A 25,035-nucleotide genomic window follows, 5' to 3' on the forward strand; every position below is an offset into this window, starting at 1 on the left:
ATAAGGAGCAAGAGGGATCGAGCCCTTCACCTACCGAACACCTGGAAGCCCAGCGCGCAGGTGTAGGTGGCCCACTCGATATCTCTGGTGGTCTCCACACTGACCACCTGCTTACACACTGACGGGATCCCTGAGGAAACCACACAAACCAAATAAACATACATGAAGTATCACGGGTGCTGTCTTAATACGTTTCAGCGCCTATTTTACAGCAAAAATTAGCTCTCATCACATCAAGTTTTGATTGGAAAGTATGTTAATTAATCCACTGATCTGAACTCTCAAACACTATTTTGTCTGTACTGTAACAACTAAACCACCAGAACTAGTAATGTTGTGAAAGGATGAGTGGGATCATACTCACAATACAGAATCTCATAGTCCCCTGAATTTGATACCAGGTACTGAGAGTCCACTGACCAGTCCAGGTGGGTGATGAAACTAGAGTGACCCTGAGATTTGACACAAAAGTACCAGGTTAGATTATTTATCTCTTAAAGACGCTTCCTGTTCTTGGACTAGAGACGGTGTGGTTCTTCAAGCCCCAGAAATAATCCCAACAATGTGGGCTGGATTTGACACAGCAGCCCTCGTCATCGTGTTTACATAGAACCGCCACCGCATGACTCAGCTCATTGTCATTTGTCATTTTTACAGCGTCTTTATCAACACACAGTGAGGACAGAGCGTACAGGCCCAAATATAGAGCCTGAGGAGGGAACTAAATATAAAGCTGATGCCGGGACCAACTAAAAATACAGGAGCCACGGATGAGGGGGGATTATAAATACAGGTGCTCACCGAGCATTTCCCCACTCGGCTGTACTTCCTCCCATTTTCTGCCACAGCATAGATATAGATGTAGTTGTCGTGGGAGCCAATGGCCAGGAAGTTACCATCTAAGTAAAACAGAAGAAGACAGGAAGATTATCAGTGGTAAAATAAAATAAAATGGAGATGCAGATAAGCTAAGGTCAATAATCAACATTATAATAGCATTTTTGTCAAATGTTTTTAGAAATATTACTTTATAAAACCATTTAAAAAAAAAACAATATATAATTTTTTTTTCTGTATAATACTTATTGTTTTTCTTTGGACATGAGTTAATTCTGTAAATGTCCAAATGGGTAAACAGACAGTGGAAACAACACTCTGCAGTTCTTGGGGGAGAGAGAGTGTCAGCAGGTATCAGCTCACCTGGCCCGTAGCTCATGACAGACAGCTGTTCATTCCCATCTGTGTGCACTGTGACGAGATCCTTAGAGTCAGTGTCCAGCACCAGCCACCTGCAGGGACAGTGACAGACTGCTCGGAAAGCTTGTTCTTCATCAATGTTTAACTGAAGCAGTCAGTAAAGCACTATAATTATTTAGAAAGTGAAAAGAGAGAAGTGTTCTTTAGTGATGGAAACCTCTACCTGCCAGTCTGAGTTCCAATGGCGACCACAGCTCCAGACGGGTGGAAGCCTGCTGATTGGGCAGAATCCTGCCAGAAACAGAAGGAAAAGGATATCTGAAGCTTCACTGTGTAGAAGGTAGGATGGTAAACTTTATTGATTCATGCTCAAAAACTATAATATGTACATGTGAAAAATGGAAAATCTTGCACCAAAGAAATGTCACATGATCTACTGTTAGTATTATCTAGTGTACTGATGTTATTTTTCTATTTTTCCAAAATGCAGTTTACACAAGTTTAATGTAGAAACTTTAAACCTTCAGCACATAAACACAGAGAATAATTTCTTAAGTAAAGTAGGAAATCTTGAAGGATCACGACAAAATATCAGTGTATCCAAAGATTGTGGGTTTTTTCAATGAGGGTGGAGAAATTGATTTTATAAAAGTGACTGAACTGAACTGAAAAATAAAAATCTGATAACTGCAGTCATTTTATTATGGTTGTGCACGTTCATTTCAAATGATACATCTATACCATATAATACATAGATAATACATTACATTTTAGTAACTAAATATAATATTTCTGATGTTTGATAAATTAGATGACCTGACTCATTGTCTTTCATATGATGTGTAATTTCCCCTGGCTGACCCCAGGGGGCAGTGTTGACTAAACTTACCTCCATACTCTTGGTCCAGATGAGCTGATGGGAACTGGAGTCCCACAGACAGACCTGCCTGTCGTATCCACATGAGAGGAACTGAGGCTTCCAGGGGTGGACCGCCAGACCCCACAGCTCATCTGTGTGACCCTGCAGAGGAGAGGAGAGCATTCTTCTTTTGCTACATCACAGATTTACAAACTTAAGCCTTAGAAGAGCTGCAAGTTGAGGATGTGCTGCTTTTTCTCTGTGTTACAGCTTTGTAAAAGTAAGATTTTTGAGCTGTGAACTGTTGGCCAGATTAAACTGGCCATCAGCTTGGACTCTGGAGCACCTTTTTGATTATTTTCTGACATTTAACAGTTGTTTTATTGAATTACCAAAAAAATAAAAATATCCTCAAGCCAATTTAATTTGGAGACGATGATCCCTTTGAACCATTAAAAAGCAGCACGAAATAAACTGGAACAGAAAATTGCTGTTGTGAGGAGAAATATAATCTACCTGTCATTTGCATATTTGAGTTTTCAAAAGGAACATAACATTATTCTGTCGTTTCTTATTTTCATTGACTTTTCTCATCATATTGTCATTAGTCTTCTTATTAGTATTCATGCCCCTATTAAATAAATACAATAAAACCAAAATGTATTGATGCATTTACCTGTGTGATGGGCATGAATTCTCCATCCAGACTTCCTTGCAAAACAAAGTTCTTGGTGGTCCCGATGAGCACGGTCTCCCCTCTTCCCTCCGCTATAGTCCGGATGGGACCAAACAGCTCAGGCACCTGCGGACAGAAAAACACATTAATCATGTAAACCATATGTTCACCTGCAATCCAACACTTGCCAGGATAAACATCAGCTAATTTTTTTTTTTCAACATTTTTTTACTGCATAATGAGGTCTCTTTAGAGCAAATAAGACGTGAGCAAACCATAATTTCCACTGCTATAAATATCCATGAATCTCAGTGAGAGCACAAACCCATCTCATCCTCTGTAATATTGATGATATCCTGCAGTATTCAGAATGCAGAGTCCGCCGCCTCAGGCAGGAGTGCAATTTCTGTCTCATATAAGCAACCTACTTAAAAAGAAGGAGCTGCAGCTTAACATTTTATTAAAGCATATTAACAGAACGAGGATCGTTAGGATGCTGTAGAGCTCTACATTAAAAGTCTGCGCAGTCTTGTAGCTAAATTATTTTCTTAAGTATAACTTATGCATTTTATCCCTGAGATGATGTGCGATTCAAAGATATCTCAAGAGGAGGAAACTCTGACTTCTGTTGAACTTTTTCCCACCTCCACTGTTTGTATCTGCTGGTAGCTGCTGTCCCAGCAGACGAGCCTGCGGTCCTTCCCTCCGGACACCAGCGTGCCGTTCCTCAGCGTGGACAGAGCAAAGATGCTGCCCTCATGAGCCCCTTGGATGACGTGGCTGATGCGATTAGTGCCTGCGTGACAGAGATGGGATGAGATGGATGAGAAGGTTCAGTTGGTCGGACATAAAGGTCGACTGCTTGAAGAGGGCAGATTAATGGACAGGCAGACAGACAGACAGACGGACGGGCGCGGTGCCCATCAGATCAATCAGAGATAAAAAGGGAGATGGTGCAGTTTTGAAGTTTTGATATTTGTGTAAATGCTGACACCCATATAAGAGGGACTGAACTCCTCTCATTGGACTTGAATGAGTGAACATGCCTTTTCCCCACACCAGGATGTTTCCACTTGAGTCTCCTGTGATGGCATCTCCGTTTTCTGCAAAGGTCACACACAACACAAACTTGGGCTTCTCCTGTTTCTGCAAGAAACAACAAAAAAACAAAATGTTTCTTCCTTTTTGCTAGATTTGCACCGATTGTCTCAACAGTACAGAGCAATAGATGGGATCATCTCCCAACACAGGCTGCCATGTTTGAATTTGTTCCTCATATCAGACTTTATTTCTTTAACTTCTCTTTCAGAGGGGCCACAGGTGATTTGCCAGTGGGCCAGACTTTTACGTTTTCTGTATATTGTATCATATCATGTCATATCTTATTGTACTGTATCGTTGAATATCCCACTGTATTGTTTTGTATGTATCATATCATACTGTATCATTTCCTATCGTACCATATAAAACAGTTTTGTATTGTACTGTATCGTATTGCATCGTATTGTATAATTTCTTGGAGTTGTCTATTTGACTTACATGGCCTAAGTGAAAACTTTTTAACGTAATCAGAGTATCTATGTGCATTGCACCTTATATAACTAATGAATGGGCTAATTAGCTAGAAAATGGCTGGAATGAGGTTGTTTAAGGGCTGCATTCAGTCCACAGGCTGCCAGTTCAATAGACCTGCTTAATGGTATTGATCAAACACGTGTGAAGCAGTCTGGTGTCCTACCTCAAACAGGCCTTGCTTCTTGACCAGCATGCCTTTCTCCAGGCTCCAGAAATAGAGATGAGACTTGCCACAGGTCACTATGACGTTGCAGTCTGTTGGGTGAAAGTCTGCAGCGAACACCGACTCGTTGGAGCACTGAATCGAAACATGTAAGACAAGAAATGGTGAGTCACTGACACTGGCAGAATGTTATGTCTTAAAGGGTAACTCCAAAAATTTTACACACTGAAATGTGCTTATAGGTTCACAGGTGGAGTACTACTGCATATGTGAAAAAAGTGCTATAAAGCCTTTTGTGGCTCCAGAGGATGTAATCTGATAAATTGCCTCCAGTGATGTCACTGAGTTGCATTGAGTGTGATGCAGTTGTACTCACCAAGATCTGTAAACACACTTTAATGAGTGGAATTGGCAGAGTCACCCTTTAAAGGTCTATTTAACACACATGTACACACATACCTTGACCTCAGCCAGTCTGTCCTCTCTCTGCCAGTCCCAAACTGAGAGGACGTGGTCATTCGAGTCGTCTACGACACACAATGTGTTTCCTCCATTCTAACGATCACAAAAAAGACACAAACCTGTGTTTCTGCTGTGTCAGAACAAACATAGCATGCAAGACATGGCCAAGAAAAAACTCCTTGTTAGGTGTGTCTGTGCTGTTTCCTCACCGACTTGGAAAAAGCCAGGCAGACCAAGGCGCGGTCAAAGAAGCCTGTGCCCAGAACGTGGAGTGTGTTGAGGCTGACGGAGTCCCACACACGGACATGAGGAGCCAGCTGCTGCCAGGGAAAACCACACACACACACACACACACACACACACACACACACACACACACACACACACACACACACACACACACACACACACACACACACACACACACACACGGTCACAAAGTCATATCTTCAGTAAGAAATGATGTGTGGCTGAATTCAATAGAAAGACTGAATGTGTTTCAGCTCCTCAGATGGGTAAAAACATAATAAGAGAACAGCAAAACCATAACTCCTCGATCCAATAATAAATCAGTCGCTGAGAGCTGAAGTGATAAAATATCAATCTCTCTCACTTACTTTCCCATCCGAAGAGGTGCCTGCCACCTGCCCAGTTGCTATGGTGATTTTATCGGGATGGACGGCCAGGCTGGTGGAGAAGAAGATGTAAAAAAAAAAAAAACAGACATGAAACCGGTTAAAAGGCTTTCAACATCAAAAGGGATGCGTGAATATAGATGAGCAATGTGCTTGTGGGACATGAAAGGCAGCATTTGGTGAGGGAGGTTTTTAAAGCTGTAAGTATGATATTCACTGTAACTACCACACACCGCCGTCTGCTCTAATGTGAGGGGGGGAAAATGAAACAGTTTAAGATGAAGTCATCCTCTTTTGGGTATGATGGTGTAGCAACACTCGTAACATGTTTAAAGCTCCAACATTTGGCTTCAAAGGAGTAAGAATCTGTTTTCAATCTGTCCTTCTGATCTGTTATCCAAAGCGTTCATTAATTATTTGAACTTTCGTTAACCCAAGAGTGTTGAAACATAATCATGGCAGACTTTTGAAGCCTTAGCTGCACTTTTCATTTTCCCACAGACATACTTAAATGCCTGTGCAGGGATGCAGGAGTAGACAAATATACTGAAAGACCTTTCAGTATAAAGACGTGTCTCTGTGTTTGTACCCTTAATAGAAGAAAGACATGCTGCGAATAAGCTCTAAAGCCTGAGAGGATTGAAGAAATAGTGTTGGTATATCAGCTCCAACAGGGAAAAGTGGCGAAAAAGAGATGACAGATGTGATATATGCTGCAGTCGACTGCATGTGGAGGCACCAGTCCCTCGGGTCATGTGTGTCTCTCACCATTTGATGTCATCTGTGTGTCCGGTGTAGTGTCTCTGCAGCTGCTCGTCCACATTGAACAGGACGACCACGGAGGCGATGAAGTACACCGTCTCTCCAGTGGGCAGCAAGTAAAGGTTGGAGCGACAGTCTCGACCACGGTAGCCGTAACTGGCGGTCAGACAGGTCAAGGAGTAAAACAAGAATAATGTCAATGCAGTAACAGTTTGAAGACGTTAGTGCAATTTCATAAATTATTCGTAGCCTCCATGACACCTGAATTATGATGGTTACTTAGCTGGAACTGGCGTTGTCCATGGTAACAGGACGCCATCCCACTTTATTAGAGCAATTGGTAAGTCATTTCATTACTTTTTCTAGATCTAAGTTAGCGACTTTATATCATGTGAACACTACTAAAACTAGATCGTTATCCCAGTAACCTTCCCAGGACACTCGTGTTACGTTATTATCTGTTTTACAGACCAAGACATGAATTGAAAGGAAAAAGTTATTCGCTCCAAGTTAAAAAGTTAAAGCAGCTACGAGAAACAATTATTTTGTGTTGATTCTGGTGGCCCCTGTGGACAAAAGTGGTATGAGCACCAACGCCTCCTGAGATAAATACGTGGATCTGGCTACTGTGCATTTATTAAAGAAGCAAGGATATCAATGCAGGTCATTTTTAATATTAGCTGTCTTTTTTTTAAACACAGCTGTTTGCAGGATGAATATCAATTAAGTAATGTATATTTTTGAAAGTGATAACATAACAGTGAAACTTCAAAAGCACATTTAAATGAGTACATCAGTCTACTCGTCGCTATATGAAATCATCCATCTACTGTATGCGTGTCACCGATTCATTTTTATAATCTCTCTTTAATCTAGTTCATACTGGATTCAACATACAAAATATGCGCCCCACTTGTTTATTTCAGTGTGTGTGTATGTGTGTGCATGTGTGCTTGTGTGTGTGTTCTCTTCTCAGATTTAATCTCTTCTTTGTCTCCCTTACGGCTCTTTCTCCATCGGCTTTCTGCTCGACTGAACAACAAACTACATTCATTCTTCCTTCAGTAAATGAAAGAGATAGCGAGAGAGGGAGAGAAAGAGAGAGAGAGAGAGAGAGAGAGAGAGAGACAGCAGCAAATGAAACAAAATAAAAATAAAACAGCACAAGAGGAGCTGCTGACTGGTTGCGTCTCAGCCCTGCCAGCTGTGTGCAGGTTATTACTGACTGCAGGCTGCAGAGCGATGAGGCCGACTCCGACTGCGGCAGCCCGGCACGTTGAAAATGAACATCTGAGCAGATCTACTCTGACAGGCGGTGAGAGCAGACGACACATTTGTCGGCTTCCTCTCTTAACTACATCACAGGGCAATCTGGATTTACTGGCCTCACGAGATTACTTCTCAAAACTTTTCAATTCAGGAGAAAGCGCAAAGAAAAAAAATGTAAAAAAATCAACAAGCCACAGTGAAAGGATACACCCAGTCCAGTTTGAGTTTATTGCTGGGCAGGTCGGCTTTGGCCTCCAGGCAGTAGCTGTCCACCTGGTCTTTGGGCATGAACATGGTGATGGGGCGACCCTTCAAGTACATTTTCACATAACCTTCCTCTAGAAAAAGCAACAGAAAGGATCAGTCAAGTAATACGCATGTACAAAAACACAGGACTGGTTGGATTATGTTATTTTTGTTATATGTGACAGTATGCAAAAAGCACAGACATGACACTGAGGCACAATACAATGTGTTATAATGATGTGAATGACATGGGTGACAATGATTGTGCGACAAGATTAGAGGATAAATGGAGGGATGTGATATGATGTATTCTCAATTAAGTGACAACAAATGACAGAATTTGCAAACACGAGAAAATCAGGTTTTCAACAGACTTTATTAGTCATTTCCAAAAACACTCGTATGACAACGACAGAGAGCGCAAAATCAACTGCAAACATGTTGAAAACTCATAAATATTCAGCTCACAGCGGAGGTTAACCAACATAAAATGCGGACACAAGCAGGGCAATGGAAATGTTATGAAACAAAAAAACAAAACAGATCCAAGCTTAGAAAAGTGGATAATGAGAAAAATCCTCATCAAATGTAAAACACTGGAAACGAAATCATGCAGAAAACAAAACAAACCAAACAAATCATCAGTGTCCACAGGGGTTTCTTTTCTTTTCTAATCTCATTAGAAATGTAAAAGAAGTTCCCAGTCTCACCTGTAAATCTGTGAAACGAGTGTAAAGTGAGATTGGGACTTGTTTTACTATTTCTTTTTAGTGGGTGAAGCTAAATCTCTCTGCAACTTTATGGGTATAAGAGGACACGTGGCTGCAGTGTTTTTAAGGGTACAGATGTGATGTAAATCCATGGATTGGCTCTGCACTGATTGCCTTGATAACTGGGACGAACACACATCTTGAGAGGTGAATGTCCACTGGGGATTTCCCAACTAGTAACAAATCTGGAAGTACTGGCTGGGAGACTTGATGGGGCTGCGATAACTGGGCGTATCCAGGGGAGAGTAAGATGACAAACTCCCTGTCTTTCTCAACTGGATGTTTAAGCTCGGGGTCTTTCTGGCCGGCGGCACCTTAGAGGCCGTGCCGACCCTTCTGGCCGCGCTGGCCTTGCTGCTTTCTGCTGTTAGTTGGGGGCTGGTGGCTGAGCGGGCCGTGACAGTCGAGGCTGCGAGGCTGCCGCCGGTCGCCGTCCGTTTGGCAGAGCGGCTGAGGTAAATCTGTACTGTGACTAAAACGTAGATGAGGGACAAGAGCAGAGGAGCCGAAATATTATGGAGAGAGGTTGCGGAGGTTGTCAGGGCCGGTTGGGTGGAGAAGGGGCCAAACAGGGACAGAGCAGGGACAGAGGAGCAAGACATGTAAAAGGGTGGAGGAGGTCGGTAGAAGAAGTTAGACAGATTTTGGGTCACATTTAGCGAAAAAGCAACATGAAACTGGCAAAACACAAACTAAGAAAATAAAAAAAAAAAAGAATCAGGGAACTGCTGTTGAGTGTTAACATCAAACACTGGGATCTTATTTTTGAAGTTGTAGTTATTAAGACATATTGTTGGCCTGTAAAAAAAATAACAGAGTGAAGAATTGAATTACCCCTTAAAGGGATTCACAAGTAATTATATAATAAATATGTAGTTTTAATCAGAAGAGAAAAGCTCCTCATGGACTTGATTTTTGTGCCTGAACAAACTCTCTTTGCTTTCATGACTGAATAAACCGAACAAACAGACTGACCTTAGAGGACAACGCAGTTTAAAGCTGTTTATTTACTTTATATTTCCATTTTTCACATTCATTCCAGAAAGTGGGAGTTCTTCTCTGTGCCCACAGAAAATCAGATGATGGGTGTGATCTGTGATGTCACAAATAGTTTGGAAGCCAATCCTGGTGGAAATGAAATACATTGTGGTGTGTGTGTGGTGACATTTTGAGGATTTTATTGGGATAATTCTACGTGCTGTCTGCAAAAACCCATTGAGACACACATTATATATTTTCATGTGGGCCTCAATGAGAGTGTGGAGGGCATCAATTTTGTCATTTTAACTACTCATAGTTTTTTTTTCCAAGTTCTTTGGGATTTTAATAATTATTCAGTGGAACAAACTGAGAGCTTGTATTGGCAACAATCCCTCTTTGATGAAACTGTAGACGTACTGTATGCAACCTGTGATGAGTGGATGTAAGCTTCTGCTTCATCTTAAGAAGTCATCAGCTGATAGGCTAGAGAACAACTGGTCAAGATGCTTCCAAAGATTTAAAAAAAATGGGTGTTTAAAGAATGAATTATCCTGTAAGAAGACTGGGTAAACAGCAATATATCTGTGAGGAAATGAGCTTCAATTCCATTCTTTTCTAAATCCTCGGCAGCTTTGTGAATACTTCGCTGAAGGGGGGGTTTACACACAAACAGACGACAGACTTCAGAACATGTGAGGAAACTACAACCAGTAAAAATCCAACAGACTTCATTAGGAAACTACAGCAGAACAGAGACTCAGATTGTTTGTTATGCAAATAATTCACACGGAGGGCCGGAAGACAGTAAGAGCAGCGGCAAAATCTACTCGCCCTCAAATGCAGAGAGGAATCTCTCAGAGCAGAGGATTTAAAAGTGTTCGCAGCGAAACTCAAAGCGACTGCGAGGAAAGCGAGTGTCAGAAATCTTTGTGTCGTTACTATGGTGACAGAGACTAAATGCCTACAAGCGAAAAGCGCGGCTGTGAGCAAACACGCACACACACACGTTTGGGTGGAACGGCAGCCTCATCCGCAGTTTAAAAAAAACACAACAAGTGTGGAGACACACGGGTGAACTGCAGACACTGCAATCACACTCTGACGCAGCTCTCAGTGCAGGTTAGGTAGGATGTGTGTGTGTTAGTCTAAGGACAGTAAAAAGGTAAGGTCACTTGCACTCACACACACTTTGTCAAACCCACTCCTGCCCCTGTCTGGACAGCTCACTGATCAGTGCACCAAAGGGTGATCTCTACATTTACAAGGTATGAATTCATTTCAAAATAAAAGCGCAGTTTTTTTTTTTTTATCCAAATCATGTGCAGTGTCCAGAGAGCTGTGCAGGCCGCGGGCTTTCAGGGGAGGGAGGGGTGGTCAGCCTACCTTTGCAGTGGGTCACACGTCGCATCCCTTGTAAAGGTCACAGAGAAAGACACAAGCACCAGGTGAACGGGTGGCACCAGGTGAATTCCTCACTTCCTGGTCTGCCCTAATTGGAGTGCACTTCCTGCTTCCTGCTGCTAATGAACTGCATATTAAAGCTCTTATTTCCTGCATGATGGTTTATGGTGATTCAATTAATTATCTTTTTGTTCTGATTTTTGGTTTGTTTCCTCTTCTATCAGCTGTTGTTTCTAACTGTGCTTCGTAATGTAAAAGGTGTAAAAAAAAACCAAAAAAAAAACCACACACACACAAAAAAGTGCTTACACTGGCTTGGAGTCCATTTCCTTGAATGAAATGGCCCACTTTGGATTGTAATGACCTTGACTGTATTGCAGGTAAGTAGTATATTGGCATAATTTACTGCTGCAATTATCATCTGTATCGGTTAATTGTCACCCAGTGGCAGTTTATGTCCACGACACTGCCCTGATCGCGCCGCTTTGCAGGAGATTATTTGTCTGTAATTAATTCAAATATCCAGTAAGTGGTGTGCAGTGGTAATAATTAACCCGGTGGCGAACTTTCTCCTCATCAGCATCAACCGTGGGGATATTTAAAGAGCGGTTAACACTTCTTAATATCACGTGACTGATTTTTTACTGCGTTACCTTCCTCTGCCTCGTAATCTGATGGTTTTGCAAAGAACGTGTGTTTTTATGTATTTGCTGTTACTAGACCTCAAACTAAACAAACATTTAATGTAGTTTGTTAGGTTGCAAAAGTGGAGCCAGGTAATCCAAATTAAAAACAGCAGTTCAGTTTGTGCAAAAATCAATAGCACGCTGGAGATGGAAATTCTGATCAATACTCATTTCATTTCATCTTCAGCCCCATTGTGTTGTGTGCGCCCTGCTTTCTGTTTTGGCGAGCAAACTGTGAGATGGTTGTCTCATGCAGACTTCTGGAATAGAACGCCATAAACTGAAAACATCTAATGGGAATCTCCAAACCTTAAATAGTACACGACTGAGGTGAGTTGATTTACACAACGGAAGAAGGAAGCTTGTTAAAAAGAAAACAAGGCATGGAGGTGTGGATGTGAAGATGTGGTGATGGATAACTTGTGGGATGAACAGATCATGGAAAGAATGGATGATTAAGACACGACATCATGAAGAGACGCCCTCAGTGGTCCTCTGTGTGCAGGAAAACAGTCCAATGCACTGACTCAGATTATAGCTAACATCAATTTCTGTCTTGTTCTGGGAACACACCGCAGATAAATATACAGATATTTTGACAGCCTTCCTTCAAAAATGAGTTGACCTTTTACTGACACAGGGAGCCACTGAGTTTGTAATGGCTCTCGATGGATTGTATCACTGCATCAAACTACCAAAGCTTTTGGAGCCATGAAAGAGCCTCTAGTTCTTACCTGCGTTGAACACTGGATCCCTCTGTTTGCTGCAAAGTAAATGAGTAAACAGACAGCTGTCATTCAGCATCACAGCTCCAGGTAAACCATTGATTATAAGGAGATCAGTGTGTTAGTCTCCTGTCTTGATCAGACAGAACAACCTCACTGACTGTGCAGATGGAGGAGAGCTGGCTTTAAACATCACGTTACCTGTCACTTCTTTTGCCACTGGAGTTGCTGCCGGTGGATCCCGCTCGGGTGCGGTTGCCCTTGTCGCCTGAATCTTTCCGCGTAAGCGTTCCGACATGTTCGTTTGAGTTGGCTCGCCTCACAGTGCTGTGGCGAGGAGGAGGAAGGTGGACAGAGGCCAAAAAAAAAAAAAAAAGAGGGAGAGAGAGAGGTGGGGGGGGAAGCAGAAGAAATAGGTCATATAAGTACCTGACGCTGCTTTTCTAAAAATGCCCTCTAGGTAAGTTTTCATCCAGGATATAGCTTCTGAAAGCTCTTAAGGGAAGATGTATTTATCTTATGATTCAGCTAAGAGTTTTTTTTTTCTTTTTTTAAAGTGTGACTCTTTTTCAACAGTGTCAGAGAGATTTTGCACCGAAGCGGATGAGAAAAACAAAGATATGTGGATATTCGTTGTTTCCTCACAGTTTCACAGTCTCTCTTTACTGTGGTGTTCACAGTGTCCACGGCATCAGTACCGACCTGTGCAAATCTGCATATCAGTGGTGCAGACAGCCTGCCTATTCACAACAATGAAAAGGCTCCATCAGCAGTCCAATGGCCAGTAGGCACAGTCACCTAATCCACCCTATGGGAGAAAAGTCTATTCAGGTCCTGAAACTGGCCGCTGGCCGTTATCCCTTCTGGAGAGCCTGTGTGTGTTTGTTCAGTAAAGAGCAGAACAGAATAGAAAGAGGAAAGAGAGAGAGAGAGAGAAACTGTTGTTTGCTGTGTTATCCCATGAGGAATCATAGTAATTGGGCCACCGGGCATTGGGGAAGGCTGTTGTGTGTGTGTGCCAGCACTGATGGGATTGTGACCAATCTGCAGTTTAGACTAATCCCACACACCGACAGTAAATAACTCAAACTCCAAAGAACAATGCGTCAAACAGCAAACAGCGAGTGTTAGCAATCAGCGACATGGTGAAAGGGAATGCCACGGTTATCACGGAGCTTGGTGAAGGGGATTAATAACAGAGTTAGCACGGATCACAGCAGCCATGAGGTTAGAAAGTGAGCAGCACGCTGTAACTTCCTCTCACCTGAGGGGCAGGTAGAGAAATCTGGTAGAGTGAGACAGAGAAGACAGAGTGGACAGATTCACAGGACATCACATTGTAGGTGGAAGGGACACACACAGGGTATGACATCACTTTATCAGAGAGAGACAATACATGACAGCAGGAACATGCGAGACAGGAGATATGGGAAAGACAGACAACACAAGCAAACACAAACAGGAGAGACGGCTCACGGACTGTAAACTCTGCATGCAAACCAACTAAACTCAGTCCCATGCTGATCGAAAAGCCGGGTGAATGATGACTGATCTTTTACTTGTAGGTGAACTGCCTTTCAGTTGGGTTAATAAATATGACCTTTTCTGTAAACCTAAAATTTCTCATTTGTATTTACTAGAACAGCAAGTAAATCTTACTTGAGTGACTTTCTTCACTCTGCAATATATGGTAAAATCTGTCTGACCACCTGGCAGTATCAAATCCACATTAATTAAAAATCAGGATAATTCTATACATCTATTCTAATCTGATCTGTAATATACCGTAATGTCAAGAGGATGTCCCAAAAATGTCTACATTTCAGCGGACGGAAAAATTAAAATCCTTTATTTAGCAACGCAGCATGAAAACTCATTCAGCAGTTTCATTCATATCAGACTCTGAAGTCATGTGTATTTTTTCTGGAAATTTGAGGGTGTAAACAAGCGGGGGGATCAAAAACATGAACAGGATGGGGTCTTTACTGGCTCATTACAGTCAATTAACTTTTTTCAACTTATGGGCCAATAAATAAATACAATTATGAGACATTCAGCATTTTCTACACAAGAATTAGCTCTGGGCACTCTGGAGAAGAATTTGAAACAGTACTGAAGCCATAATGGTGGAAAACGAAAAAAAAAAAAAAAAGCAAAACTGAGCAAATAGGTCTCTCTAGGCTTGGCCTAATCTTCAATTTATCTAAAATCTTGGCTCGAGTACAAGCTAAAGTTTGAGAAACTAAATTAGAAAGAGTCGGTCGAGCTCGGAAGGTAAGGAAACTCAACAAGGAGAAACAAACCAGACCGAAACACATTTCCTGTCTTGCTTCTTGTTCGGAGGGTTTGTTCCTATAAACCATCCTCACCCTGGCTACATTTCAGTCTGCAGAACCATTTCTTTATAGTCCTCTTCAGTGAGCCTCAAGGTGTGAAGTCAGCGAGAATTACAAGTATCAGTATCAGAGAACAACCCACTAAGCAGAAATAAGAGAACACACATGGAAAATCATAGAAACGACACCACAGGGGGGTTCACATCTGTTTGGACCGGAGCCGTTCTCTGCCGTCTGCGGCGCTCCATCTGATTATGGTAATGTCATCCAGAGATGGCAAAAGGCTATTGTTCCCCCTGACAGACAAGATTGATAACCTGTGCTCCAGATGCATGTATAAACACACAAACATACACATACACCCACACACAAGCAGGGAAGCAGAGACACTAGTGATGACACTGTTCCTCTGTTTATCAGCCTTTGTTTAATGTCAGCTGATAAAAAAGCCAGAAATAGGATGATTTATGGCTCGAATGAGATGATGTGGCGCAGACGGACAGCGATGCAAATGTCTGTTGAGACAAATAAAATGCCTGCACAGGGATATGTGATACATGCAAGACCTCCCCACCTGGACTGCGTGGAGCTTATGTCAGGATTTAACACTTTTACAAGGGTGTGGTAAAGGTTTGGTAAAGAAACACTACAAAAATCAACTGAATTCAACAGAAAACACTCGACACCAACGCGTTCATTCAAAAGTTCCCTACAATGTGATACCTCTTGTTGGCTGGTGTGCTGTTGTCCTTCCTGGATCCAGATCCAGATGGGGAGGGCAGAGTCCCGCTGCCTTTCTTTGGTAGGATGGTCCCGTTGTTCACCGTGGGCCGTAACGGCAGGGTGGCGATCATTGGCCTGGCTGGAAGAAACGGGACAACAACAAGCGGCGTGTTCAGAACAAATCTCGATTCAAGACCGTTATCAAACTGCTGTGGGGTCATTAAAGCAACCTGTGAGAGTGAGAAGTTACAGAATGCTGGTCAGAAAAGTTGCATCTCCTGCTATATTACTACATTTTAATATTAGTGAACTGAAGAAAAAAAAAGGAAAATCAACAGAGCTGTATTTGACACCCCGGGAGGAGTGGTGTAGTGGAAAGCCTCCCAGCATGCACTGGAGTAACAGGTTTGTGGACATCACTGATCAATGATCATCAGTGATACAAAATTGATTTAATTACTTCATAAATAACATCCACAAAGCACAAAACAAACAGTATTAACAACTGTCATGAATGCCTAAGGCAATACTGTTTGCTAAGTTTAAGGTTTTCCTGGAAACTTTGCCTTGTCCACCTGGTGCCATAAGATATGTGTCACTACCAGCGCTGAAAAGTAACTACATTAACTTCACTGCTAATTTTAGGTCCTATATTGTAGTTTTTACTCAACTACATTATTTAATTGTTTTAGTAACTAGTTAATTTGCAGATTCAGATTAATCACACAAAACAGAGTACATTATGATTGAAGGTTGTTGTCCATTAATATGACACTGAACTAATCCTCGGGGGAAATTCCAAAGCTACCCAGCAATATATGGAATAATTTAAATTAGCTCCAGTTTATCAGCTGCAATATTAAAGTGATGTACGCATGAATGCATCACTAGTTATAATCCTATAATGTATATTATTCTGGAATCGGCCATTAAACACAATGAGTACTTTTATTTTTGTTGCATTTTGATGCTGATACCTTTGTTTTTTTAGTAAAGAGAAACGTGGAATAGAGAGTATTTTACTAAAGTGAAAGAGCTAAGTACTTCTTCTGCCGCTGGAAATTGAGATATCGCTGTATTAATACAATAATTATGTTTAACTGTTATATAGTGCATAGTGCAGCCATAAACACATCATGTATAAAATACTCCCTCGGGGTCATGGTCTCCATTTAGAGCTGCACAGTGTAATGTATCACTAGGATGAAAGTACACACGGCACGAGATTCATATTATTCTGAATGTAATTCAAATATTAATTAACTCAACCAAATCTATCTTCTCATTTTATCGATAATATAGTTCTGTTTTTTAGTGAGTTGTTTATATAGATCATTTGCAGGAGGTGATTCAACAAAAGAAAAGGGTCATGCACACACACATACACACAAACACTCAGTTTGACGCACACACATGCCAGTCAGGCTAGCCCAGAATAACAAATCCAAGCTGCAGCTCTATCTGCAGTGATAAATATTTAATAGACCTTGTTCATTCGGCAGACACACACACACACACATGCATGCGCACACAGGCCTTCACACACACACAATGCCCTGTTATCTTTCATGTAGTAATTACACAGCAGGGGCAAACCGAGGATGTAATTTTGTTAGCATGTTAAAGAAGATGAATGTGTTCCTGTGTGTGTGTGTCCATGGCTGAACATGTGCAGTCTGTGTGCCTGGGTTAGGCTTTGTGAAGCTGATCGTTCAGTTGAGGGAGGCAGGCTGCTGCCTCCCTGCAGCGTAAAGGGGAGAGCAGTAAAGGAAAGCAGCTCTGAGTCTGAGTCATCCTCCGGCTCCCAGATCAAACTGAAACTTCTTCCGTCCGCAGTCACTCCAGAGACTGGAGCTGGCAGCAGCTCAGAATTACAATCTGTTTCTGGTTCATCATTCAAATGCATGTTTGAGCACATAAAAAGGGATGAAGTGCAGCTGATTTCACATGCATGACTTCATCAGCCTCTTGGGTAAAGATGCTGTTGGAGAGACTTGATTGTATCGAACACGACTCAGCTGAAAATTGACACATGCAATATCACACAGAAAATGAGTAGAAATCTATGACAGTTCAGTGAGTTCTTATCCTGTGATTATGTGCTGACTGTGGTAGAACCAGAAGAGAATCAGGCAACAGGATATTTTCCTAACCCCGACCAAATGGTTTTTGTGTCTAAACCTAAGCAGACCATAAAATGAAAAACTGAACCCAGAGAAACATAAAGTTGCAACCTGACTTTGCAGAAACACGCACTGCAAACAATTATCTTTGCAAATGGGTCATCGTGTTGATTTTTGGTACCATGTTTATTAATGTTCTTGTCAACAAATAGATGAGAAGATCAATACTGACCTACGATCTGACCCTATCTGAGCCGATCCAATATCCGCTTGACAGACACTTAACTGACATCAATTTTCTCATCTAAATCTCGGCAAGAGACCTAACAAGTCTATTTGCCAAAATGTCAGACTATTGCTCCATTGCAACTTTTATAGCTGAGGCTACAACCACTTACACTGCCAGGTGTAAATGTTGTTAAATTACACCACAACACTTTTCAACAGTTCTTCTTTTTTGACAGGGAGAAGAGAGTGATGGGCTGATTTGTCGTTTAACAGAAAAGTTGCATATACGCAGATGTTAACATAAAACATGCTCAGCAGCTAATTCTCTCTAATGTGGTGGTGCATGGGTTGATTAAAATCATCAATGAGTTCTTGGATTTAGAAGCAATATAAAGAGGAATGCTGATGCCCCCTGGCTAAAAGCATTTCTATCTCCAGACTCAGACCACAGTGCATTGACCTCAGGCAGTGTAGTACTGACAGTAACTGTGTGTTTCCTGGTGAGATACTACAGTGTGGACTATAGAATTCCAGCAGGCAGTGACTGAAAGGTGCTTTTTTGTAAACGCAACACCAGGCCTGGTTAGTGCAGACAAGACTTCACAGTCAGCATACCTGGCTTCCCAACATTGCTGTCTGCTGAGGGAGACTTTCTCATCAAAGCGGGGTCTAATACACATGACACACAACACGTTTAACAGCACAACACGGTCCAGGAGAGGAGAGGACAGGAGGGAGAGAGAAAGAGAGAGGAGACCGACAACCAGTCAGAGAAAGGAAATAAGCAGGTTTCGAAAGAGACATGATCAGAAAAGAAAGAGGAAAACAGAGATCTCCAACAAACCCTGTTGTTCTGCATACCAGAAAAAAGCAACTGAGAGACCATGCTGATGTAAATACGTTACCTTTGGTGGGTCCTCTGCGTGACCCCATGGCCTGCTGCTCCTCAGACGCGTTGAGCCGGCGCACCACGTCGGCCAGAGCAGACTTAAGCAGCTGGATCTCGTCCTCCTGCATCTGGACCCTCTGCTCCAGGGAGGCGATGCGGTCGGTCACCTCCATACTGCTGGCCGCTGACGCGCTGTCATCTGAGGACACACACGTCAGAGATGAGGAAAACGTTACAAAGCTGAAGGCGGAGAGTTTTCTTTCACATACGATCACATGTAAGTCGGGTTGTGTCACAGACGACAGGAACTGTTTTATACACAGCAGGATGCCAATAGAACATATTCTCTGGCATGCCGGCCGAACTGTCCTAAAAACCTCAAAGGCCAGAGTAGGATTAAAAAAATCAACTTTTCTTACAAATAGCACCTTTAAGATATTCTGTCTCAAAGCATTCAATTATTTCCAAAAAGCCATGTTGGGCTCTGGATTTTACTATCAACTGCTTTTATTTAAAAAGGCTTTTCATGCCTTCTCATTCACGCAGATGGAGACAAATATAGGACAGAGAAAGACCGAAAGGAAGGACTGAAAAAGAAAGTGCAAAGCCAGGGTTGAAATACAAACTCCATTCACACCGTAATCACACTTTTATGCTTTTTATTCCCTCTGACTGTCTGTGAAAGGGTTCGCCATCTGGTTCAAAGACCTGGCTGCTTCTCTATTAAACCTTTTATTCATGAGCCCGTTTGTTTGTTCACTGAGTTGAAACTAACTTAACACGTCATTCCCACCTCTCCCTCTGACCCCCGATAGAGGCCAAGAACAGGCCACCGGGGTCCACTTCATTAATGGCAACGCACACACACACACTCACACGCGTGCAGGCAGGCAGGGTCTCCTCCATTAAGACTTTGATGTCACAGGGACTTGATGAAATATTAATGTAAATCACTGCTGTGTTTTCCCTGCAGACTTGCAATAACAGTTTAATGCATTATGCATTAGAGAGCAGGCATCTGGTGATTAGGCAGATCTGCAGTCTGTGTTCCTCCTGTGAGTCTGAGCTGCCTGCTAACGTTATGGCTTTCTGAGGAAGCGCTCGACTTCTGTAAATAACATACTCAAACAATCAAGGGCAGCGGTGTTTTAAACACATTTAAATATCTTAAATGTGTCGACATTCAGACAATCTGGCGAGGGCAAAGTGGTGTGATGAGTCAATAAAATAAACATCCCCCTGATCAGTCCAAAACACACGAAATAACCTTTGTACAGATCCCAAATTGATTTGAAAAGTCATTAAACATTCTCGACATGAGGTCGAGCTCACACATCCCCTTCAGGTGGGTGCTAATGCTTTTAGTTTAACAGCTACACTGAAGGTTTTGGCTAAAGAGAGGGTGTAAATAACGTCTTTTCAAATAAATTTGGGATGTCAGGGCTGGACAAGCTGTGTCGAACCGTGGAGTGTTTTAAAACAAGTCTCCATCCATCATCATCAGTGTGTTTCACTTATATCATCAAATGCAAATAATTTAACAGACATGATTTTCCAACCGTGCGTATTGCATTGTTGAATTAGTCTTAATAAAAAATGTCAAATTCAAGCACACTGTAGGATTTCTGCAAAATTAGAACTATTTTATTTTACACAACAATACGTATTTAAAATGACCAAAGCGTTGCGACCTTCAAGGGTTTTCGTCCGTGTCCTTATTAGCACAGTTTTTTTGTCTAATATAAAAATATCACAGAAGTCATCATTGTTGTCTTTCATTTCAAATCCAATCAGGAACCAAATCAAAACTGCCACCAAAACACTTTCATCTCTCAAGCATTCACAACTAAACCATAATCCCATCAGGTCCAATGAGGTCAGTTTAATTTAACTGGCAGATTACGGCAGAAAAATCAATTTCACAGATTTGTTTATGAGTGGACAAATTCCATTAGTGAGAGCTGGTTATGAATTGTTTCAGTCTGGGAAGCCCCTCGATGAGACGTGATGGTGAATGGCTGCGTTAGGCAGATGGGACACTTGACGCTTGTAGCAGAAAATGGAAATCTGAACAGATTCAGCACGGCTGGATCCACCAATTACTTCTCAAACAGAAACACCAACACGTACTGTACGCACACAGAGGCATCCTCCAGTGCCCTCTTCGATTCATCTGGAATCACTTCCTGTCACTGTCATGGCTATAACCGGTGCTTTGTGATGAAAACACACAGAAGATTTCTCCGGAAAACACACTCTGCTTCACCGGCCGCCCAGTGAGACGCCATAATGAAAACTCCCCATCTGGAGAAATGGAGTTAGATGAAAACTGCAGGTGCACAATCTAATACATTACACTCCCAGCAGCGAAACACAATAAGAAATACTTCTGCTTTAGTTCATACACTTATACACTCACTTACAGATTCATACTCAAAGGAGATGCTTCTTTCTTTTTCATGACTTCAGAAATAACTGTCTGCTCACCTGAGACACTCTCTTTGAAGCCCTCCTTGTTCATATTCAGTGAATTTCCTTAGATAAAGCCTCTATTATTTGTTCAGCATCTGTTGAGGGTCTGCTCCCAACACTGACACAAAGGCGGCATGATACCATGAGTCGTGGAGGTACAATGACTGGCTGTCACAGCGCCGCTCGGGCACCCTCCCTCTGTCACCCCACTCCCCCGGTTTAATAGCTCTGGGGCGAGTTAACGCCCAATAACACGTTCACACCAGGAAAGGTCAGCAGAGCTTAAGTCTGGTGTTTGTTTTCATACAGGAGCCTGTGTGATGATGGTGTGACACTGATGCGCCTAAATTTGCTCCTGTGATGTGACAGCACTCTCTGGGGGTGCAGGTCACATGATTTCTGTCTGGAGAGTACGAATCGGTGAGATGTCAATCTTCATTTAGCAACAAATCCATCAAACATCCCACCCCTGGACACCCGTGCCTCTCTCTCACCACCCCCCCAACCAAAGCATCTCATTTCACCCCAGCAGCCACCTCCCCTCTCACACCTGTCAGCCTGGCCGCTTAAATTACTTCATTTCTGTCACTCTTCCCTGTCAGAGCTTCTCCCTCGCTGTCTTCTTCTGTCCATGTTTCATTATCTGGTCAATATGTGGCTGGATCGCAAATCTGAGACGGACGGCTATCTGCTCGCCCTAATGCATTGTGACACTATTACCTTTCTCTGCAAGGCCATGTCGCTCTGGCAGGACCACCTGCCCGCTTAAGTGCTTGTCCATCACCTCAGCCACAGCGACTACTCGATCAAGGGCAAATAGAAAGCAGGCACTCTCTTCTGTTCATTTTTCCTGCTCTGTAGTAACCACACCCGCTCTCATCTCCTCCTTATTCCTGAGTCATTTGCTGACCTCGCCGCCATCAATTATGAACGCTGGAGCGTGCACACAGGCTTTGACCCATTTCCACCCATTTGCACTCTCCTCAACCAAGAAGATCAACACACTAAAGGAGGAGGAGGACTAAAACCGTCCTGGCCCTCTCACTTTTTCAGCAACACAAGTCGACTTCATGTATAAAATATCTCCTGCAGGAGCCCTGAGCTGTCTGGCTTTCTTCTTTTAGACTTGCACTTTTATATACTTTACAAAAACACGTGAGGGCGAGAATATATATAAGTACACACTCAAGGAATCGAAGACGATGACATGAAGGAAATTCCCCCGTCGAGATACCAGCTGTCTCACCATGTGTTCGAGAACTCATGCACACTGACAGCCAGAGTGATTGATGTCTATTTTCTTTTCACCCAGCGGTGCAACGCAAGGCGGAACAACAAAAGCCGAACTGACTTGATGGAAAGTTCAGCGGCCAGGTTAAGCTGCGCCACAATGGGGGGTTTTGAAAAACCACCAGCCAGTGTTTGCAGAAATCCAACAGATCAGAGCAACACGAGGCTGCAGGAAACAGCCTGTCACAACATTAGGACAACAATTCCTGTTTTTCAGAGGCAGAAAAGCTAACGCCGACTGCTGGCATGTAGTTCCCATTTGCTGGATGCATCCGGAAAACAGTTTGCCAACTGGGTTTAATTTCATAATGTGAGTGCACGCGGCCAGGTGGTGCACCGCTGTATCGTGCCAGTTCAGCTGCTGTGGATTGTGCCTTCAGGAGGGCCATTCCTCCCAAGACCTATGAGTCACACTTATTAAACAACCTCACTTCAGTCTGCTGCTGGCTTCACTAATGGAAGTCCAGACCTAATCATAATCAAATGGCATGCAGGATTTGATTTCATGCCAAGAGGTAAAGGAGGCAGTGATTTAGAGACAGACAGGGAAGAAGGCAGTGGGGAGAAATAGTTGAATTAGAGTGGATGTGGGTGGTCTCAGTGAATAACCTCCATAATAAAACAAGAGTCTACAGATATAATGCTAGGAGCTCTGTGGGCTGTACGGGAGTATAGTGCTGCTTTTAGTTAAAAGCAAGTATGGTAAGCCTTTTCAGATCTGGTATCATCATGATCCTGAGTGATACAAGTCCTGTCTGCTTCTGTGTCTGAAGTGAGTTGTACCTCCTAACAGCTGTTTGAACACACTGATTCAACTGGTTTATATATACACCACATTTCCTAAAGAATAAAACATATTGGAAGGTGTCTACATGTACAACTCTATTTAATAATACACTAAAAAGGTAACTTATACATGGTACTTCTTTTTCATCTCTGGAGGAAGTCCCCAGACTCCCTTTAAAAAACGCTCAATTTTGAGACTTGTTCAGTTGGGAGAGACATTATAAACCCTGTGAAACACTGTTTACAACAAATTCTTAACCATTTGGGTCTACCTGTTAAGTCAGCAAACATTATGCAGGAAGATGTTTCTTTCTTTGTGTAAAAACATGTCTGTTGATTCAGTGATCTGTATATATTTGCATATAGAGTGGGGAGGTGAGAGACGCATTTAATGCCAGCTGTGAGTTGTCGGGCTTGAAGCTGTCCACCTGCGATCGGATCACGTAGGATGGATTGTAAAAAACAAATGTGAACAGAGTATCATGATAGCATGCTAACATCTGCATTTGCATTAAACACACAGTACAGCTGAGGCTGATGAGGATGTCAATAGTTTTGCAGGAATTTGGTAAAAAATATAAAGTATTGGACAAAGTCATTAGAATTCATCCTCTGGGGACAACGAATGTCTTGACAAAGATTCATGGCAACGCATCCAACAGTTGTTAAGATATGTCAGTCTGGACCAAAGTTGTGGGCCAAGTGGCTGACACTGCCATCCACGCTGCCTGCATAGCTAAAAGGTTGAAAAAATATGACTACATGTTGCTGAATCGTAATAACATGCAGAATGCGAGACATGACAAATATCACGCCTGAAATTGCAGCAGTTAGAAAATTGCCGTCTGCCCCAGGCATGACTGAAATCATCCATCAGCTGCATGTCAGCAGAATGAGAAATGAGACCGGAGACAGAGTGAAAGCGAAGGAGAAAGAAAAAATAACTTAAAGTCTCATCGATCCTGTGTGTCACCTGCAGCGAGCAGAGAGGTGTGTTAGCTAATCAACTGGCCAGATTAGGGAGACAGACGCTTGGTTTACAAGCCGCCTTGATGGCTCCTGCTGGACCGGAGCTTAGGGGCTATAAATAGATAGAAGTGGATCAGAGAAGGGGAAGCCCTCACACAACCTGAGTGGAGATTAAAGAGGAGACAGTGCGGGGGAGAGAGACAATCGCACAAACTCTGACAGGCGGGTTAAAACAAAGATGGAACTGTTGATATGTGTGTGGGTCAAAGTAGGAACATGAAGAGAGGCCAAACGACCCCCACGAGAGATCCTACTGTTCGCCTAAGAGCATGTTAAACTCTTCCTGCCCTTCCTTCCTCCCATCAGCTCCATCCTTCCTGGGGTCAAATGCAGGTCAAATGGGACGATGCAAGCTCCCCCACCTTGCTGCTCACACCACCACAAAGACTTCCACACATGCATCAACACACACACACGGATGCACAAGCAGGGCCGGGTGTGGCTGAGTTAATGATCAGGCGATGCACCGAACAGCATCAGCATTTTTGTCTGCCCACAGAGTCCTAAGGGACTGTGTATAAATTATTAAAGTGTGAAGTGAGGTCAAGAAAGGAGCGGCATTGTCCGTTTATTCTTTGGTGTTTTAAGTTTTTTTAACACCTCAGAATTATAACAAACCACTCATCTTAATTCATTTGTGCAATTGTCTTTTCAGCTCAATATTGCTTGAAAGGGCTGTAGTGGCCCAGTACTATTGTGATATTAGAGGTATCAGAGATAAGGTGGTGTTAAATATCTTTTTTCCAGGTCCT

General features: G+C 42.6%; 1 protein-coding gene across 9 annotated transcripts in view; it reads right to left on the bottom strand.

Moving 5' to 3' along the window:
• The window catches only part of eml1 (EMAP like 1), a 53,472-nt gene that overhangs the window by 2,444 nt on the left and 25,993 nt on the right, over positions 1 to 25,035 (bottom strand). For 3 of the 9 annotated variants that reach the window (XM_037071824.1, XM_037071820.1, XM_037071827.1), the window contains exons 2-23: positions 18,723 to 18,905; positions 18,433 to 18,486; positions 15,467 to 15,605; positions 13,672 to 13,692; positions 12,609 to 12,734; positions 12,417 to 12,445; positions 10,979 to 11,005; positions 7,807 to 7,936; positions 6,336 to 6,485; positions 5,550 to 5,619; positions 5,142 to 5,252; positions 4,930 to 5,025; positions 4,471 to 4,605; positions 3,779 to 3,878; positions 3,377 to 3,528; positions 2,733 to 2,858; positions 2,087 to 2,218; positions 1,421 to 1,488; positions 1,201 to 1,289; positions 802 to 899; positions 365 to 452; positions 35 to 130 (exon numbers count right to left, since the gene is read on the bottom strand). In XM_037071824.1, the coding sequence (XP_036927719.1) occupies positions 35 to 130; positions 365 to 452; positions 802 to 899; positions 1,201 to 1,289; positions 1,421 to 1,488; positions 2,087 to 2,218; positions 2,733 to 2,858; positions 3,377 to 3,528; positions 3,779 to 3,878; positions 4,471 to 4,605; positions 4,930 to 5,025; positions 5,142 to 5,252; positions 5,550 to 5,619; positions 6,336 to 6,485; positions 7,807 to 7,936; positions 10,979 to 11,005; positions 12,417 to 12,445; positions 12,609 to 12,734; positions 13,672 to 13,692; positions 15,467 to 15,605; positions 18,433 to 18,486; positions 18,723 to 18,905 (2,220 nt within the window). Of the gene's footprint in view, positions 1 to 34; positions 131 to 364; positions 453 to 801; positions 900 to 1,200; positions 1,290 to 1,420; positions 1,489 to 2,086; positions 2,219 to 2,732; positions 2,859 to 3,376; positions 3,529 to 3,778; positions 3,879 to 4,470; positions 4,606 to 4,929; positions 5,026 to 5,141; positions 5,253 to 5,549; positions 5,620 to 6,335; positions 6,486 to 7,806; positions 7,937 to 10,978; positions 11,006 to 12,416; positions 12,446 to 12,608; positions 12,735 to 13,671; positions 13,693 to 15,466; positions 15,606 to 18,432; positions 18,487 to 18,722; positions 18,906 to 25,035 lie in introns of those variants that run through there. The other 6 variants (XM_037071821.1, XM_037071823.1, XM_037071822.1 and 3 more) reach the window with 6 other exon arrangements.

Source organism: Acanthopagrus latus, chromosome 16, assembly GCF_904848185.1.
Source record: "Acanthopagrus latus isolate v.2019 chromosome 16, fAcaLat1.1, whole genome shotgun sequence".
NCBI classification, from domain to species: domain Eukaryota; kingdom Metazoa; phylum Chordata; class Actinopteri; order Spariformes; family Sparidae; genus Acanthopagrus; species Acanthopagrus latus.